Consider the following 15,957-nt stretch of genomic DNA (forward strand, 5'->3'; position numbering starts at 1 on the left):
AGACTGCACACTCCTACTAGGCAAGATGCTCAACCACCCAAAACGGCGGGTCTGTTTTCGAAGAAAATGGCACCGTCCGACGGGGAGTACAACGACGATACATGTTTATGGTCCAGCAAGTTCACGATTGCGCGTGCCTTGATTTCAGGCTAGCACCAGTATCGGTAAAGCTGACGCTCGATTGTTCTGAGAAAAGGACTCCGGATTGACTGACATTCAGATATGGTATCCAAATGAACCTGAGGGGCAACAACGGTTCAATGATCCCACTTTTTCTCGAAACAGGCTTGCCAGATGGCATGGCCCATGTGGTCTGCCGGAAAATCCAGCACAAAAGCTGTCAAAGAAAGTGGTGATTAACGAATTGGAACAAAATTAATATTCCTCAACGGCTCCCGAACCTTGGTCGAGCGAACTGACTCGACGTTACTACTTGACTCATTCACTTCATGCTTGTATCTTCTTCATTTCAAGGGGCATGATCTCTCATGGCGAAGTGAAACATCTCTTCTCTTAAAGCTTTTCCCGCATATACAATGGTGACTCGCCGCGCTGTGCTTTGTAATCGCATGTCGTTGAAGAGACCGCAGATCACTCAGAGACGTCCCACATTGTTGGCACGTGAACTTTTTGTGGGAGATGTGATGCGACTTGCGACAGTTAAAATGATGTTCGAGGGCATCTGGCGCACGACACTCACTGAAGCGACCTCCTGCTGCTGAAAGGTCGATTGCACACGGTACATCGGAAGGGCACCCATGCTTCGAATGGAGGATCCTGTGTGGTATTCGATGTCTCGACATTCGGAGGGAAAGCCGTTGAACGCAAGCTTCTTGAATCCTGGGCTGATCCATGCTCACTTGAGGAAGGAGTCGACTCGGGAAGCGTATGGTCTGAGCCGATCGAGGGTGGGGCGTTGGGGTGAGCACACCCAGCCAAAGGTGCGTAAGCGTTCTGGCGTTGATGATACGCTGGTATGACGACATTATCACCATATCGTGAGCGTCCAGTAGGATAGGGGTTTGTTGTTGGAGAAACCTTCGCTGAACTGAACGTAGATGATCCAGCGATCACTAATGATGCATAATCATCATGGAAACCACAATCCTGCACATTTTCAATACCGAACCCCGGCTTCATGGGCGTACTCAGATGTTCGTTTTCTGGTGCTGGCGCAACCTCACCAGAGGACGACACAATACCCCCGAGGTCATCATGCCGAGTTTGTCTAGCATCCACTGCGCTTGGATTCGTGGCAAGCGGCCATTGTCAGGGTATTCCTGCCAAAATCGACTCGGAAGGATACACAGCCTCAAAATCCTCATATTCGAAAAACTGGCTTGAGGTCGGCTGCGAATCGTCCACGGAGAACAATCCTAGCAATGAAGGTGACACTGAACCGAGTCCAGGTTGATCACACTGATCGCCAGTGCCTATGGACTCAAGATTCACCAGCGACCAGAACGGGTCCAGCCACTGGAACGTATGGACAGGAATACATTCGTGGAGAGCCAGGGACACAGATATGTCTGGCCCGCACGGAGAGTGGCGCGGACCGTAACCCAAAGGCTACATCGGCGGAAGGAAAGAGGCGAGAGGGAGTACCGGGGTGGTAAGCAGTCTTTTAAAGGCATCAGAAGGCAGTATGACCAAGTCTAGTTTGCCTCCTATTGGTGGCCGCTTTTTCGAAACACTTGAGTAGTGGCCAGCGATGCAGTCCAATCATTTGATCGCTCTGCACAATGGTAGGCGCGGCAGCGCATCTTCATTGGTGGCCACCTTCCTGCATCGTCGGATTGGAAGATGCGAGGGTTTTCCGTGGGCGGTGGGGTCTGCCATAGCAAGGGATGGCGGCACCAGATGTGGAGGCGGAAGGTCCAGGAAAAGGGCTGACGAGAGCTTTTGACCTCGGAAATCACAAGGCAGACAATTAATACACCGAACGAAAGTGCACCAACGTCAACCAGTAAGTTGGCCATCATGATAAAATCCGCGTTTTTATGTGTTATACGAGTGAGGACTAAAGCTCCTGCATTGCCCACTCAGCCTCAGCCCGCTCCTTGTCCAAAATACTCTGCACATCCAACGCGGTACCATCTGTCGTCACGCTATCATCCAAGAATTTCAACCCTTCCATAGCCTTACCATTGCAGGCCTGTCCCAAGGTCAAGAATGCAAAGTGGCCACCAACAACTGGCCGTGCAAAGAAATTGGGTCCAGGAAACCCTCCATTGCCCTCTGTCATATGCAAATCGGTGAAGGGTCGATCCGTGGCCGTCTCATTGATCCATTTAGCCACTGACTGTAGGATACCTGCCCTAACCTTCGGCGCTGCGACAGCCATGGCGAAAAATTCCCAGTCAGTCTTGGTGTACAAGTGTCGCGAGTCGAGTGGAAGACCGTACTTCTGCCGAGCAGACCAGTACCAGTCACTTTGCATCTGGTAGATATGCTTGGGCACGAATCCATCCTTGTCACCGTCGATCTCCTTAAGTGGTTTCTGGTATTCGTACCGTCCGGCAATACTACTTGATGCAAGGGAGCTGTTGTCCGACCCGAGATGGAAGCAGAGCAGGCTGTCCGCATAGAGGTTGTATGTGGTGGTCCAGGAGCCGTACCAGTCGTACGCAAGCTTGGCATGAGTCTTGTCGCGAGAGATACCAAGCTCCTCCCATTTGGCGATGTAGACTTTTGAGATATTGTTATAAGTCTTGTAGTCTTCATGATTGTCTGTGATTTCGGCGAGTCCAGCCATAGCCTTGATGCCAATGATGCCCTTGAGCGCCAAATTTGTTTGCAACGCCAGCCAGCCGGCGAAGTCATCTGTAGACAATTGGTTGTGAGGCTCCAACGAGAATTCCACAAGATAACTAGTCCACTGCTTCCATAACGGGTAACTCCTTTCGACCCATTTCTTGGCCACTTTCAGTCCTTGAGCTTGGCCAGCCCAGGGGTTGTCGATATAGAGTTGGCCATCCTGACTGCCAACAGTCAGAGGAGCGATGTTATCACTGAGCTTCCTAGAAAGTGGAACTTCACTCATGGGTTCCCATGTTGCACCCACGGAAGTATTGGCGCCATATTTCAAGGCGTTGGCCAGCACAAGGCCCATGATCAGGATGTTTCCACATTCTTCGACGGGCATGTACTCGTCACTTCCGTCGGCATGACCAGTCGCGTTCGGGAAATGAGTACCGAGATCATGCATGGCGTAATTATTGGGGTATTGGCCGCTCAACATATGCTCAATGAGCGGTTCGAGCAGATATCCAAGCCATCGAGGGTTGGTGTATAAGAAGAATGGAAAAGCGGGAAAGATAACGTCAATAGTCTGGAAGTTTCCGTTGGAGGATATCTCTTTTAAGAACAGAATCGGATCGTCAGGGGTGCCGGAGAAGCTGGTGGCGCCCAGTGCTTGTCGAGCAGACAGCGCCACAATGTCCACATAATCTGCAGAACCGGACTTATACGCATCGACGGCAAGCTGGGCAGAATAGTTGAAGGCAAGATCTCGGGCATTCTGAAAGTCCAGGTAGTGGAAGGTAAGCAACTTGTCGACTGTGTTGAAATAGGACTCCCAGAGAGGACGCATGTAAGTCAAGCCCCGAGCGGAGGCATACTGCACGACTGGATCTTGAACATGAGCCACGGTGAATGTGACACTGTCATGTGAAACGGAATGCGTGCTTGAATTCAGTGAGAAGGATTTCGAGAAGGCAAAGACCGGCTCCTCATCCATGATCTCGCGGAAGGTATTGTCAATGGAGTTCTGAAGGGTACCCGTCCTTGAGAAGCGCTGCCTTAACAGAGCCGATGTGCCAGCTTCGTGTCGGACACCCGCAGGAGCAGAGAAATGTAGACTACCCCATTCTGCGCGGTCCTGGAATTCCGTGAAGAGCTGTTCGACTTCCCTCTTGAATGACCACGTCTTGAAGCCCTCGGTCAAACCGTCCAACGGTCGATGGGTGAGGTCCCAGACGATCTTACTACCTCGATTCCCGCTCACCCACTGACCATTTACGTCCATGTAGATATCAACAGGTATGTTTCCCGAAACATAGACGCTAACATAACTTGCTGGCAGTGATTGTCTGACGGTTGAGGTAGGAGTTATAGGCGAAAGAAACGAGATAATGATGTCCAGGCTGCTTGAATTGGAGTAGGTGGAAGGAAGAGGAAGCGAATAAGATAGGTTGGTGGTAGAGGCATCGTACTGAGCCCCATGGTATACAGGGTACGAGATGGTATAACTGCGAAGGGTAAGACTCTGAACGATGCTGTAAGTCCATGTGGTTGTTCTTACTTGTCACCCTCCCTGACCAAGGAGTCCTGACCTCTTCCCAGCAATGGGTATACAGTCCTGTCCTCGGCAACACTGGCCAGGACGGAGAAGCCCATCTCTTGACCGGTCCAGAACATGGGCCAATGCTCCCAAGGGAGATCTCTTGCGTTGGGCAGCCATGTGCTCAGATATGGGTTTCGCACGATAAGTGGGAGCACCGGCGGGGTCAATCGTGAGGACTCGACAAAGCATGGAAGGGCAACTGCCAGCACTGCCCATGCGGAAACCAGCCGCATGATGGGCACTTGAAAACGGTGATCGCGGTTAAGAATGGCACAAGAGAAAGTATGATACAAAGCTCATAAGCTCCAACCTGGGAGTAATGAAAAGCGGGAGGAAAGGATGAAGATGAAGCTCTATGGTCATTGACAGTATTGGAGTCCGGACAGGAGAAGTTCCCCAGGTCAGCCGATCAACACGCACAGTCAATCAATGACGCCATTCGCTCGATTGTGAGAATCCTCGGCACAATCCTGGTCGGTCGACACTATGCCTGTTCCTATCAGTCCACCATCTCTCCGGCACTCACATACAATGGATCAAATGGTAGGAAACGACAAAGCTACCACGACAATGTTATCTGTGGTATACTGACACCAGCAAGCTGTCGGAGTGACCGGTTCCATCTGACTACAGGTCGCGGCGAAAGTCCACAGGCATCCATCTGATCCACCTGAGGAGAGGAGTCTGCACGTTTGCACTTGGGCATTTTTTCTCCAAAAAAGTGTCACGTCGATGATTCCATTGGTTGTTCGAATTTTGATGTTGTTCACCATGTTATTGAAGGCCAACAATCGTGCCATATTAAGGCTGCATCCGAGTGCCGGCCAGGTATAACTTGCAATCCTGCCTATGTGCATTGAAGCGCCCTCGTCAAATTACGATCAAACATATCGATATGGACGTTCAAAACAGAGAGGCTGTCCTCGCTCCCGAGGGTCCTTCATCCGCCACAGCCCGTGATGTCGAGAAACAAAATGTTACCGAGCCCGCTCCTCCAGTACACTCCTCGATCTTCAAGAACCTGGGAATCCTGGACCAATTCCTCGCATTGTGGATCTTCCTAGCCATGCTTATAGGCATCCTCCTAGGCAATTTCGTTCCCAGCACCGGTCCTGCGCTGCAACGGGGACAATTCGTGGGAGTGTCTGTTCCAATCGGTAGGCCTTGGACTTGACCCTAATGTTCGTGGTCTACAAGTTAACCAGTATTGTGCACAGCCGTCGGACTGCTCGTCATGATGTATCCAATACTCTGCAAGATCAGATTTGAAACCCTGCACCACTCTTTCAAAGAAAAGAAGCTGTGGGTGCAGATAGGCTTCAGCATCGTGGTCAACTGGATCATCGCACCCCTTTTCATGGTGAGTAAATAGCAGCGTTGCCATAGAGATCCTGACTGATTGATACATAGCTTGCTCTGGCATGGGCGTTCTTGCCTGACGAACCTGACTTGCGTGAGGGCCTGATCCTGGTTGGCATTGCAAGATGCATCGCCATGGTCTTGATCTGGACTGGACTAGCTGGAGGTGACAACGAATATTGCGCGATATTGGTCGCCATCAACTCCCTGCTTCAGATGGTCCTGTTTGCGCCTCTGGCCGTGCTCTTCATTGTCGATATCAGCCACTCTGTCGAGGGTGTCGACGTGGATTACGCCCCAGTGGCCAAAAGTGTCGGCGTCTTCCTAGGCATTCCACTTGCAGCAGCCATCGTCACCCGATTCACTATTCGAAGTCTGGTCGGCAAGGACTGGTATGAAAGGGTTTTTCTCAAATGCATCGGGCCGTTGTCTCTGATCGGTCTTCTTTTCACCATCATCGTTCTGTTTGGATCGCAAGGGCATCGTGTGGTCCACTCGATCGTCTCCGTTGTCAGAGTTGCGGCTCCACTCGTGGTCTATTTTGCGGTGATCTTTGGCTCGACCTTGCTGATCACGCGGAGACTGGGATTTGGGTACCGGTTGGCATGCACGCAAAGCTTTACTGCTGCCAGCAACAACTTCGAGTTGGCAATCGCCGTGGCCATTGCGACGTATGGGGTGGACAGTGACCAGGCCCTTGCAGCTACCGTAGGACCCCTGATAGAGGTTCCAGTGCTGCTGGCTCTGGTGTATGTGGTCAAGTGGTTCGGAAAACGGACGAACTGGGCGGCATAGTGATGACACAAGGCAAAGAGCTGGCCCATGAATCCCAAATCTCATGATCGCGATTTTCTGGCATTCATATCGTTCAAGACTTGGAACAAGACTTGGCTGTTAACTCGGCAGCCAGTCTCCGGAAATGCGGGCCGGACGAACCCCGTCGACAGTCGTGCCTTGATCTCCGCCATCTCTGCAGGTGTTGCTTGGTACTGGTCAATCATGGTTTTGGCCACAGAACACAAGACTGTGTTACCGTCGTCCGGCACAAGGTGCCCACTGGAGGGAACATTGAATGTGTCACACATGAGGCCTCCATCATTGGATGCATTGGAGCTTCCCGCGTCCGAGCCAAAGAGCCAGTCATATGATGGTGAGCTGATGTTCATCTGAGACAACGGCGTTCCGAGAGAAGGTTGACCAGGCAAGAACGAGAAGCGATATGAATCGTCGTAGTTTTGGAAGGCGTCGCCAAAGGTCATTGGTTGAGGTGTGCACGTTGCCGACGACATCACTGATGAAGGACAGTGCCTGGTGTCACCAGGTTGCTGCTTTGGCAAATTTCCTGGCGCTGCTGTCCGGAAGACATCTGCTGCATGCCATTTGGGTTTGATCTGTCGGAGTGAAGCGGTGGCCAGATCGTTCTGATGATGTTGCATATACTGTTGACCATATGATTCTACCAGCTCAGGACCGACGCCTGCGAAGTTGAGAAGGTCACGCAACCGGGCGTTTTCAGCCTGCAGGTCGGCGAAGGCTACACGTTGCAGGTCAGCTTGGCGACATATGGCGTGGCATTCTTTCAATCTTTTCTCGAGCTCGGCTAAATACTCCTGTCGGCGAGCACGGCTGCGTCTCTGGTTGTCACGAATACGCTCTTGCTTGGACTTCGCAGCTGGAGGCGTGGAGCTGTCTTCGGTCGCCATTTGTGACGAGCATAAACGTCACTATCCGTGCATGGGACGTTATATAGGTTTTCTTTCGCCAGCGAGGCCTACCACCATGAGTAAGGTCGGATGGACTATCCCATAAACAGGACTTCTGCAGCGACGGCCGCAAGTCAGAAAGACGGCCATGTGTGATCGATGAATAATAATACAAAAACCAGTAGGCGGATATAGGTCCCTGGACAAACCTACACGACGGCCTGAATGGCTGTAACGTTGCAAGGACGCGTCAACCGACGGGGAAAATCAGGCGCATCGCAATTTTTGCCGTGGCTCGCCGACCAACACATGCTGGTAGACGATTCTGGCAACAGGCTGCGAGATGGGTTGGCTGCCGGAAACAGCCTAGGATACGAGTGGCAAGGCTCGAGATGATGGCTCGTAGGTAGCTTAGATGGAGCTTGCCGCAACCAAAAAGGCTTGAATTCTGATGCAGGTGGTCCCAGCAAATGGGCCTGCTGACTCGTCGACGGTGGAGAGCTGTACTGTGGTACTGTAATATGCAAGCAGGGTAGATCCCGACCGTGCATAGTCGAGTCAGGACACATGGGTATGGGTTGGTAGGGCTCAGATGAGTTAATTGTGCGTTGGACCCAACATCACCTTGACTGGGGACACTTAACCGTGGCAGTTGCGAATCGGAAGATGAAAAGGCCTAGTCTACCACGTACCTTGAGGACATTTGTCTGATCCGAATCGACGGAGACGCGCGCATGTTGGATGTTCTTCGGTAAGGTGAGCTGTGTGTGAGGCAGTATTTGGAGCATGCATGGCTCTATCATGCAGGTCGAGAGGTGGTTGTGATTGACTTTGACTTGGCTCTTTTTCGCTGCCGGGCTTGACCGCGTTCTGTTTTCTCCGCCCTTGTAAAACATATTTCATCAAATCATTTCCCTCTTTCTTTTCTTCCCCTTTTCCTCTCCACAGTTCTGACCCGACACAATACATCACGGTCCCTTCCAACTGATTTCCATTGATCGCGATGACACGGAGGATCGGGGCACCTGTGGCACTCTCCCCTCGTTCTGTTCCGCTTTCTACCGTCGCTATTATTAAGACGGTCAAACGTTGTCTTGTTCGAGAGTCAAGCACGAGGTGAGATTCAGAACTCCTCTACATCAGGCTACGTTCCTTGCTGCAGTTGAGACACCGACTATAATCATCATGGGGAAGTGAAGATGCCAAAAGATTCGTGGAGAGTTGCCGTCAAGCTACGGCCGAACAGCAGACGTTGATCTTCTTCCCCTTTGAAGGCCTTAGTCGGTCGAAAGTTACTGCGCCTTGATTTCGCACTATGGATGCTCCTCCGTATTGTGTGCGTATTTGAGGTGCCATCGTGGACTTCTTCTGTGCTCCCTTGCAGCCTTGCCAAAGCGGCTTTGCGGACAACGGCGCCTTCTATGCATGGCGGTCGGGCTGGAAGCGAACAAATTGCCGCCTGCTCTTGTGCATGCCTGTCGGCGTCGTGTGGGTCAAGCTGTTGTGCTTCACATTTCGGATGCTATGAGCGAATCGAGAGCTTACTCAAATATTCAGGTCTGGCACGTACACACTCTCAGGGCCAACTAGAGGAGACTGGGGCAGTGTTGCCGCTTAAACCTTGCGCCTTGGATAAAGGGAATGGTTGACACCCGGGGTGTACTTTTGCGGGTCGGTTTCAAGGAGCATCCTTGTTGCTATTGTTGACTTCTGTCAGTACCGAGCTTGGCCGAGATGTGTCTCTGAAGCAGGCGAGAGGATGACAATCATTCATCTGACGCAAGTAGTGTTCTGTATGGAGGCCCTACCAGTTCATCTGAATTGCACCGAATGGCTGCGGTCATCATCAAGTCTGAGGGCCAAACATCCGTAATCAGAAGATCAAGCTGGTTTCATTTCTTGTAGCTTGAGAAATCGGTGCCCGCACAATAGTTCCATTCTGATAGACGAAAACTCTAAGCGATGCTGATATCTTACAATTTGGACTTCCCACCACTCACCCGGTTGAGCTCGAGAACATCACGCTCCTTCAAGCCATACTGTTTCAGCAATTCCCGGGACTTCTCCTTCTGGGCCTCGATGCGCTTCAGCAACGCAGGCCCACGCTTATTCTCATTTCGTCCCAATTGCAACATGTGCACTTCATCTGGGCCGTCGACGATTCTCATCGTCCGTCCACTGGCCCACATGTTGGCTAGAGGGGTATCCTGTGAGACACCAGCGCCACCGTAGGCTTGGATAGCACGGTCGAGGACGTCCAACAACATATTAGGGACCTGAACCTTGACCTCTGCAATTTCCTTGAGGGCATCCTTGGCGTTGGACTCGTCGATCTTGATGGCAGCGTTCAGGACGGACAACCTTGAAGAGTCGATTTCGATACGTGACTTGGCAACTCTTTCGAGCATGATGCCGTGTTCGGAGAGTTGTTTGCCAAAGGGTTTTTTTGCGGGGTCGTTCAGGCGGGCGAGGAACCATTCGAGGGCTTTCTCGGCCTTGATGTCTGGTTAGCATGTGCGATCGCACAGGGGACACGGTAAAACTTACAGCGCCGACTGATCTCATGGCGTGATGGATTCTTCCAGGGCCCAGACGGCCTTGAACGACCTCGAAACCTCGTCCTTCACCAAGGACCATATTGCTCTTGTGCACGCGGACGTTTTCAAAGGTGATGTGGCCGTGACCATGGGGGGCGTCATCAAAGCCGAGGACAGAAAGCATTCGGTGGATGGTAACACCCGGAGTGTCGGCGGGTACGAGGATGACAGATTGTTGTCTGTAGACGTTCTTGTTGGTTGGGTCGGATTTGGCCATGACGATGTAGATCTGGCAGCGACGGTCACCGGCACCACTTGACCACCATTTCTGAGTTTCTTGTTAGCAAAAATCGGTTCGGAACAAGAGGGTAATTTCAGCGCACCTGGCCATTAAGAACCCAGTAGTCACCGTCCTTCTTCATGTCGAGTTCGATGTTGGTGGCGTCACTGCTTGCCACCTGAGGTTCGGTCATCAAAAAGGCTGATCGGATCTCGCCGTTCAATAGCGGGCCCAACCATCTCTTCTTCTGTTCTTCTGTGCCGTACTTTGCAAAGACTTCCATGTTACCCGTGTCCGGGGCAGCACAGTTGGTGGCTTCACTGGCGGTGGCGCTCTTGCCAAGGTACTCTGCCATCAAGCCGTATTCGAGATTGCTGAAACCGGCGCCCTCCTTGAAGTGGTTGCTGGGCAGGAACATATTCCATAGTCCGAGTTTCTTTGCTTTGGCCTTCAAATCTTCAATGACTTGAGGATGAGCGTCAAAGCGCTCGACTGTGGTCTCGCCGAGAGACTGTTTGAAGACAGTATCCGCGGGGATGCATTCTTCTTCGACGAATCTTTCGACCTGGAAAGCAATCAACATGTGCGCCCGAGAAAACCATTGTTTGAGAGTCATACCAGATCCAAAGTCTTCTTGGCCCGCTCGCTGACGAACGGACGAGCAATAACAGGAATCCTCTCTGATGCGGGGATGTAGCCACCGGCACTGTTAATGAGATAAGGGACCGACATGTTTGAATCCAGGACAAAGACAACAGATCCGGGGAAACGTGGAGAGGGATGAAAAGGCGGTGGTTGAAATATACAGTGGCCACACGTCAAAGGGAAGATGGGACGATGTTGTTGAATTTGTGATCGAGTTGGAGCTCCTCATCGTCGGCCATCTTACACTTTTCCGAACTACCGAGGCTAATGGGCCCAATCTGGGTCGCTGGTGAGGCGAAGAGCGGGCTGATTTCAAGGGTTCCGATTGCTCCATGACGCCTATAAGCTGATCAAAATTACCCCAGACCACCACAATCAGCAAACTTTAAGCGCCTATTCATCATGCCACCTACGGACCTCCTGGTAACACTGTGGCTATATATCGGCTACGCGGTCCTGTATCAGGTCTTGACAGAAGACCAACTATCTAGCCTTGTCTGAATGCAAGGCTATTCGACGTTGCGCAGAGAATTCTTATACTACGGTTATAGGCCGTCAATTGGGCGGTAGGACATTGACTTGGACATCGATCATTTTCGAGATTGATTGCAGCGGCTTCCTCGCCGTACATGAAGAAATGTCATTACCATGAACTCGTGAAATCTGCTATGCTGGGTCATCGTCAGCTTCCACCCATCAGGATATCCCAAGGCTCATGGTCTGATCAGCGACCTCTTCGTATGTCGGAAGGAATGCAGAATCCCCAGACTTAAAGATCCCACCGGATTTCCCAGTGCTTGGATACCCCAGCAGACTATGTTCCGGTGGAACAAAATATACGGGGAGAGACCTCGGCACCACCGAGGTCAGCCTTGACAAGCTCTGGAAGCAGGAACATGATCCGCTTGCAATGTCGTGGGGTTCCATCTAGTCTCACGAAAGCGCAGCTGTTGTCACCTTCATATTGGTTTCCGATATGATCCAATTGTGAAATGTTGCTTGTCCTTGCATACCTCTGGAACAAGCAGGGCAAATCCCATCACGTGACTAATGGGAAGCGCTGCAGGTCACATGACCAGCATATAGTCGCCTCTTAACATTTTCTCGCATCTTGACGTTGCAGGGTTTCCAAAAGTTGTCCCGTCACTATCGCCTATTCGCACGTTTCGCAACTGCTACGTCTGTTCTTCGTTTTCTGTACCTTTTATTGTGTCCTGTGTCGTCCCATATCCTTCTCATTCTGAGTCTAGGCGCCGAGTCATTCACCGTTCATGACATTTCCGACCGCGCCTGCGAAGCCTTTTACGGGTACCACGAGAGGAGAAGAGAATCTGTTACAACAACCTCGGGAGACTGGCCAAGTCACCCCAGAAGGTCACAATGCCAGTGCGACACCGGTAACAAAGAACGAGCCTGTGGCCAAGCCATGGGCTCATTTCGTTGCAGGAGGGTAGGCAACAACTATCCTAACCAATGTCCAACTCAAATGGTTGACAAAACCTTCTAGTATCGGTGGCATGACCGCAGCTGGCTTAACCTCTCCTCTTGATGTCCTAAAGACTCGATTACAATCAGACTTCTATCAATCACAGCTACGAGCGCTCCATGCTCAACATCCTCTTCCCCCGAAACACACTTTCACCAGAATACCTCGAGCCGCATACTTCCACCTCGCAGAGACTGTACAAATACTAAGATCGATATATCAGCACGAAGGCTTTCGGGCACTTTTTCGAGGTCTGGGCGCAAACCTGGTTGGCGTTGTCCCAGCTCGCAGCATCAACTTTTATGTTTATGGAAATGGCAAGCGAATACTTAACAACTACTTCAACCCTGAGGGCCGAGAAAACGTTTGGAGTATCCACCTTGTAGCGGCAGCGGTTGCAGGAATCGCAACAGGTACGGCGACGAATCCAATCTGGCTTGTGAAGACGAGGCTACAGCTGGACAAGAACAACGCCAGCAACGATCCTTTACGAGGCCGACATTACAAGAACAGCTGGGACTGTATCCGACAAACTGTCAGACACGAGGGCATCAGGGGCCTGTACCGTGGCTTATCGGCATCGTATCTTGGAGTCACAGAATCAACGCTTCAATGGGTGCTGTATGAACGGCTGAAGTTGTCTCTGGCGAGACGGGAAGCGAAGCGGTTAAACACCCCCGGATACCGCCACACGTGGGTTGATAACACCGAGGAATGGGCCGGCAAGTTCAGCGCTGCTGCCGGAGCCAAACTGTTTGCCGCAGTCATCACATACCCCCACGAAGTTGTGAGGACGAGGTTACGACAAGCGCCCACAACCATCTCCGAGTCCGGCAAAGTCACCGTCAAGTACACCGGTCTGGCGCAGTGCTTCCGGCTTGTCGCTAAAGAAGAGGGCCTCGCTGGCCTGTATGGAGGCATGACGCCGCATTTGCTTCGAACCGTGCCCAGTGCAGCCATCATGTTCGGAATGTATGAGATAATACTGCGCTTGTTCGGGACGACCTCGTAATGTCAAGATGACCCCGACGCCTCAGGGGCTTGTACCAACACTACCATCATGTCACGATATCAAAAGTATTCCAGTGTTGGATTGGCGCAGGGCAATCAGGAAAGGCTGCGTCTGGAAAATTACACAGATACCCTCCTCCTTATCAAGTAGGAATAATAAGATCCCGTTAGTGGACCTTGTTCCACTGACGCAGTTGCTGTATAAATTACATTACATCTATATAGGTGCTCCACCACGTTCTACGATCCTCCAAAGGTTTCGTTGTCAATCAAGTCGTTCAAGAGCACATTACCAGACTCATAGCCCAGGTCAACCCCTCGACCTATTACCCACTGAGTCAAGCTGCTGAAGGAATGCTCCAATATACCACTCATCGAATCATGAACCCCTTATAGCCAATACCAGAAAGCGCCTCCAGATCATTCATCATATGGTGATTCCACCGCGCGAACATAACCTCCAGGCTTCTTGAACGAATTCGCCGAACCCATACTCACCGCCTCATCCGCGTAGTTTGAGTTGGCGGGCTCGTCCCTGCCAACGATCCCATACCCACTTCCGTGCGCCCACTTGCCGAAATACCAATTACTTAAGTCAGCGGGCTCAACGGAGGCCATGAGTGGTCTCTTGAACTCGCGCACACCGTGTGCCATCCACCCCAAGGGACCGCTGGGAGTATACTCGTCGATCATGAGCATGGTAGTGGCATCGCCGCTACGGGCCAGCCACTTCAGCCATAGAGCCATACCGATCCAATAGAGCACCAGGAGGGCTAACGTCATCGCCGTCAGGAACGTCAGCAAGACGAGCTCCCACAGGATACGTGTACGATTGGTAAGACAGCCCTGAGTGCTGGTTGAGTGGCTTGTGTCAAGCAGATAGTTCTGCCCACCGGCGACCATGGTCATGGAATTGAGGACTTGCTCAAGAATGCCGCCGGTATTGTTCGACGCTGGGGTGCCTGAGCCGTCGTAGATGGCGCCCTGGAAGATCTGACGCCAGTCGGACAAGGTTTCGAGAGAGTTGATGGCCATCTGGATCGATCGGAGCGTGTCGTAGGTGTCGTGCAGCACACATTGGTAGCATTGCATGTTCTTGGTGTCGTTGGCGAAGGCACTTGTGTCGACCGCGATGCGCACGTCGAACACCGTGTGTGTCTGGTTGCCTGCCGAGGTGTCGAGGATGACAAGGTGCGTTGTACTCGCATTGCCCGACAAGGCTGACACCGAGACGGGTGTGCCGTAGAGGAGTCCATATTGGTACAAGTCGCTCTGAATGGCCTGGGTGGGAACGTTCCAGGCGTAGTTGTATGCTAGATCGTTCCTGGTGCAGTTCCAGTATCCGAGAACGTCTTCGTAGTCGGCGGCGAAGTTGATGTTGCGGTTCGCCTTGCGATAGATCCCTTGCTCGCCGCCGTTTTGGAGGCTGACGACTTGAGCCTGCGAGGCCACCGTGTAGGGTGCGCCGTTCCACGGGACGAGACTTATCGAACCCGTATCCCCAACCACGAGGCCGGTGCCGAACTCGCAGCGGTCGTGGACAGGGACGGACTGGACCAGAGCGGAAGTGAGATCAGAGGCACGATCCAAGAGGAATGCGGCAACCATGACAATACCCAGCCAGCCACCCGGTAGTGTATGCGTCTTTGTGATGCTTGACAACGAGTCGAAATCGGAAAGCCATGGTGACAGCAACGTCAGCTTGACAGAGCGACCTTGCGCAAGCTTGAGCTTAGCACGTGTGCTGAGACATTTCTTCCCTGTGAACGTGATGAGAGCAGATACCAGAGTAAAGAAGACACGGAAGAAAAGTCGTGTGCTCGAGCCAGAATATTCCACCAGAAAGGGCGTCATCTTGTGGTCTCTACTGTTGGGAGTGGTAGATGGAAAGCGCGTCGGTAGGACGTTTGGGCTGAATAGTTACTTACTGGCAGTGCCTCTCTTTATCTTCGAACTGTCTCAGTAGACATGATCTCAGCCGGACCAAGCCCGCTGCACCAGAGTCTGGTCATGGAGTTCCATGAATCTAGTGTCCATGCTGAATCTAGTGGCTTTCGTATTGGGAACATGAGTGGCCCACCCCTCCGGATCGACAGGTACGTACACCTACCTACAACGCCTTATGTGCGAGTATTGAAACTCGAGCTTATCGCTGCTGAAAAGGGATGATCCATTCACAACAACGGGCCCGGATTGACCTGGGGCTGGCTGCCAGGCTCAAGTCAAGGTGCGACAAAGGTTCCGGAAGCGCATAAGGAGGTCCGAGGAACCTACATGTTGACAAAGGACCAAAATGCTCAGCTTGCTAACGTAAGGGTGCAAGCCGCCAATCAAATCGCAATTCCCTTTGGCAATCGAGGCTTCCGGACCAGCCATGATTTGACATGAACATGTATGCTGTGCGGCCATGCTCAAGGGGTCGAGCGAGAAGGCATCCGGAGCTGTGTTGAACAGACCGGACCTTATCAGCGGAAGCAGGGTAGTCACTCCGGATCTCTGACCTCGCTAAAATGTGGAATACGAAGCGTCGCCTGGAGATATCCGGCCAAGTCCAGCCAAAACATTGATTGAGTGGAAGAAGTATCGCCACA

General features: G+C 52.0%; 7 protein-coding genes across 7 annotated transcripts; 3 read left to right on the forward strand and 4 right to left on the reverse strand.

Moving 5' to 3' along the window:
• Window positions 1–1,943: 1,943 nt before the first annotated feature.
• EDD37DRAFT_615829 (uncharacterized protein) lies at window positions 1,944–4,757 on the reverse strand. Its single transcript, XM_062815627.1, has 2 exons — window positions 4,304–4,757; window positions 1,944–4,250 (listed from the first exon to the last, which is right to left on the reverse strand). The coding sequence occupies exons 1-2, from the start codon at window positions 4,576–4,578 to the stop codon at window positions 2,021–2,023; spliced, it is 2,505 nt and encodes an 834-aa protein (XP_062674897.1). The 5' UTR covers window positions 4,579–4,757; the 3' UTR covers window positions 1,944–2,020.
• A 123-nt stretch (window positions 4,758–4,880) lies between these two features.
• On the forward strand, window positions 4,881–6,520 carry EDD37DRAFT_32337 (arsenical-resistance protein). Its single transcript, XM_062811488.1, has 4 exons — window positions 4,881–4,888; window positions 4,947–5,502; window positions 5,563–5,705; window positions 5,756–6,520. Exons 2-4 carry the CDS (start codon window positions 5,241–5,243, stop codon window positions 6,497–6,499), a joined length of 1,149 nt encoding a protein of 382 aa, XP_062674898.1. The 5' UTR covers window positions 4,881–4,888; window positions 4,947–5,240; the 3' UTR covers window positions 6,500–6,520.
• Window positions 6,520–7,532, reverse strand: EDD37DRAFT_32429 (uncharacterized protein). The gene has a single exon (XM_062811492.1). The coding sequence runs from the start codon at window positions 7,405–7,407 to the stop codon at window positions 6,541–6,543; it is 867 nt and encodes a 288-aa protein (XP_062674899.1). The 5' UTR covers window positions 7,408–7,532; the 3' UTR covers window positions 6,520–6,540.
• A 1,033-nt stretch (window positions 7,533–8,565) lies between these two features.
• EDD37DRAFT_32782 (uncharacterized protein) lies at window positions 8,566–9,168 on the forward strand. The gene has a single exon (XM_062811522.1). The coding sequence runs from the start codon at window positions 8,727–8,729 to the stop codon at window positions 9,054–9,056; it is 330 nt and encodes a 109-aa protein (XP_062674900.1). The 5' UTR covers window positions 8,566–8,726; the 3' UTR covers window positions 9,057–9,168.
• Window positions 9,169–9,273: 105 nt separating this feature from the next.
• Window positions 9,274–11,328, reverse strand: EDD37DRAFT_32744 (acyl-CoA dehydrogenase). The gene is made up of 4 exons (XM_062811518.1): window positions 10,843–11,328; window positions 10,328–10,789; window positions 9,955–10,272; window positions 9,274–9,902 (listed from the first exon to the last, which is right to left on the reverse strand). The coding sequence occupies exons 1-4, from the start codon at window positions 10,954–10,956 to the stop codon at window positions 9,381–9,383; spliced, it is 1,416 nt and encodes a 471-aa protein (XP_062674901.1). The 5' UTR covers window positions 10,957–11,328; the 3' UTR covers window positions 9,274–9,380.
• A 601-nt stretch (window positions 11,329–11,929) lies between these two features.
• Window positions 11,930–13,576, forward strand: EDD37DRAFT_32742 (MC family mitochondrial carrier protein). The gene has a single exon (XM_062811517.1). The coding sequence runs from the start codon at window positions 12,387–12,389 to the stop codon at window positions 13,365–13,367; it is 981 nt and encodes a 326-aa protein (XP_062674902.1). The 5' UTR covers window positions 11,930–12,386; the 3' UTR covers window positions 13,368–13,576.
• EDD37DRAFT_32741 (uncharacterized protein) lies at window positions 13,577–15,401 on the reverse strand. The gene has a single exon (XM_062811516.1). The coding sequence runs from the start codon at window positions 15,218–15,220 to the stop codon at window positions 13,787–13,789; it is 1,434 nt and encodes a 477-aa protein (XP_062674903.1). The 5' UTR covers window positions 15,221–15,401; the 3' UTR covers window positions 13,577–13,786.
• Between the last annotated feature and the right edge of the window lie 556 nt (window positions 15,402–15,957).

Source organism: Exophiala viscosa (assembly GCF_022695815.1).
Source record: "Exophiala viscosa unplaced genomic scaffold EDD37scaffold_1, whole genome shotgun sequence".
NCBI classification, from domain to species: Eukaryota; Fungi; Ascomycota; class Eurotiomycetes; order Chaetothyriales; family Herpotrichiellaceae; genus Exophiala; species Exophiala viscosa.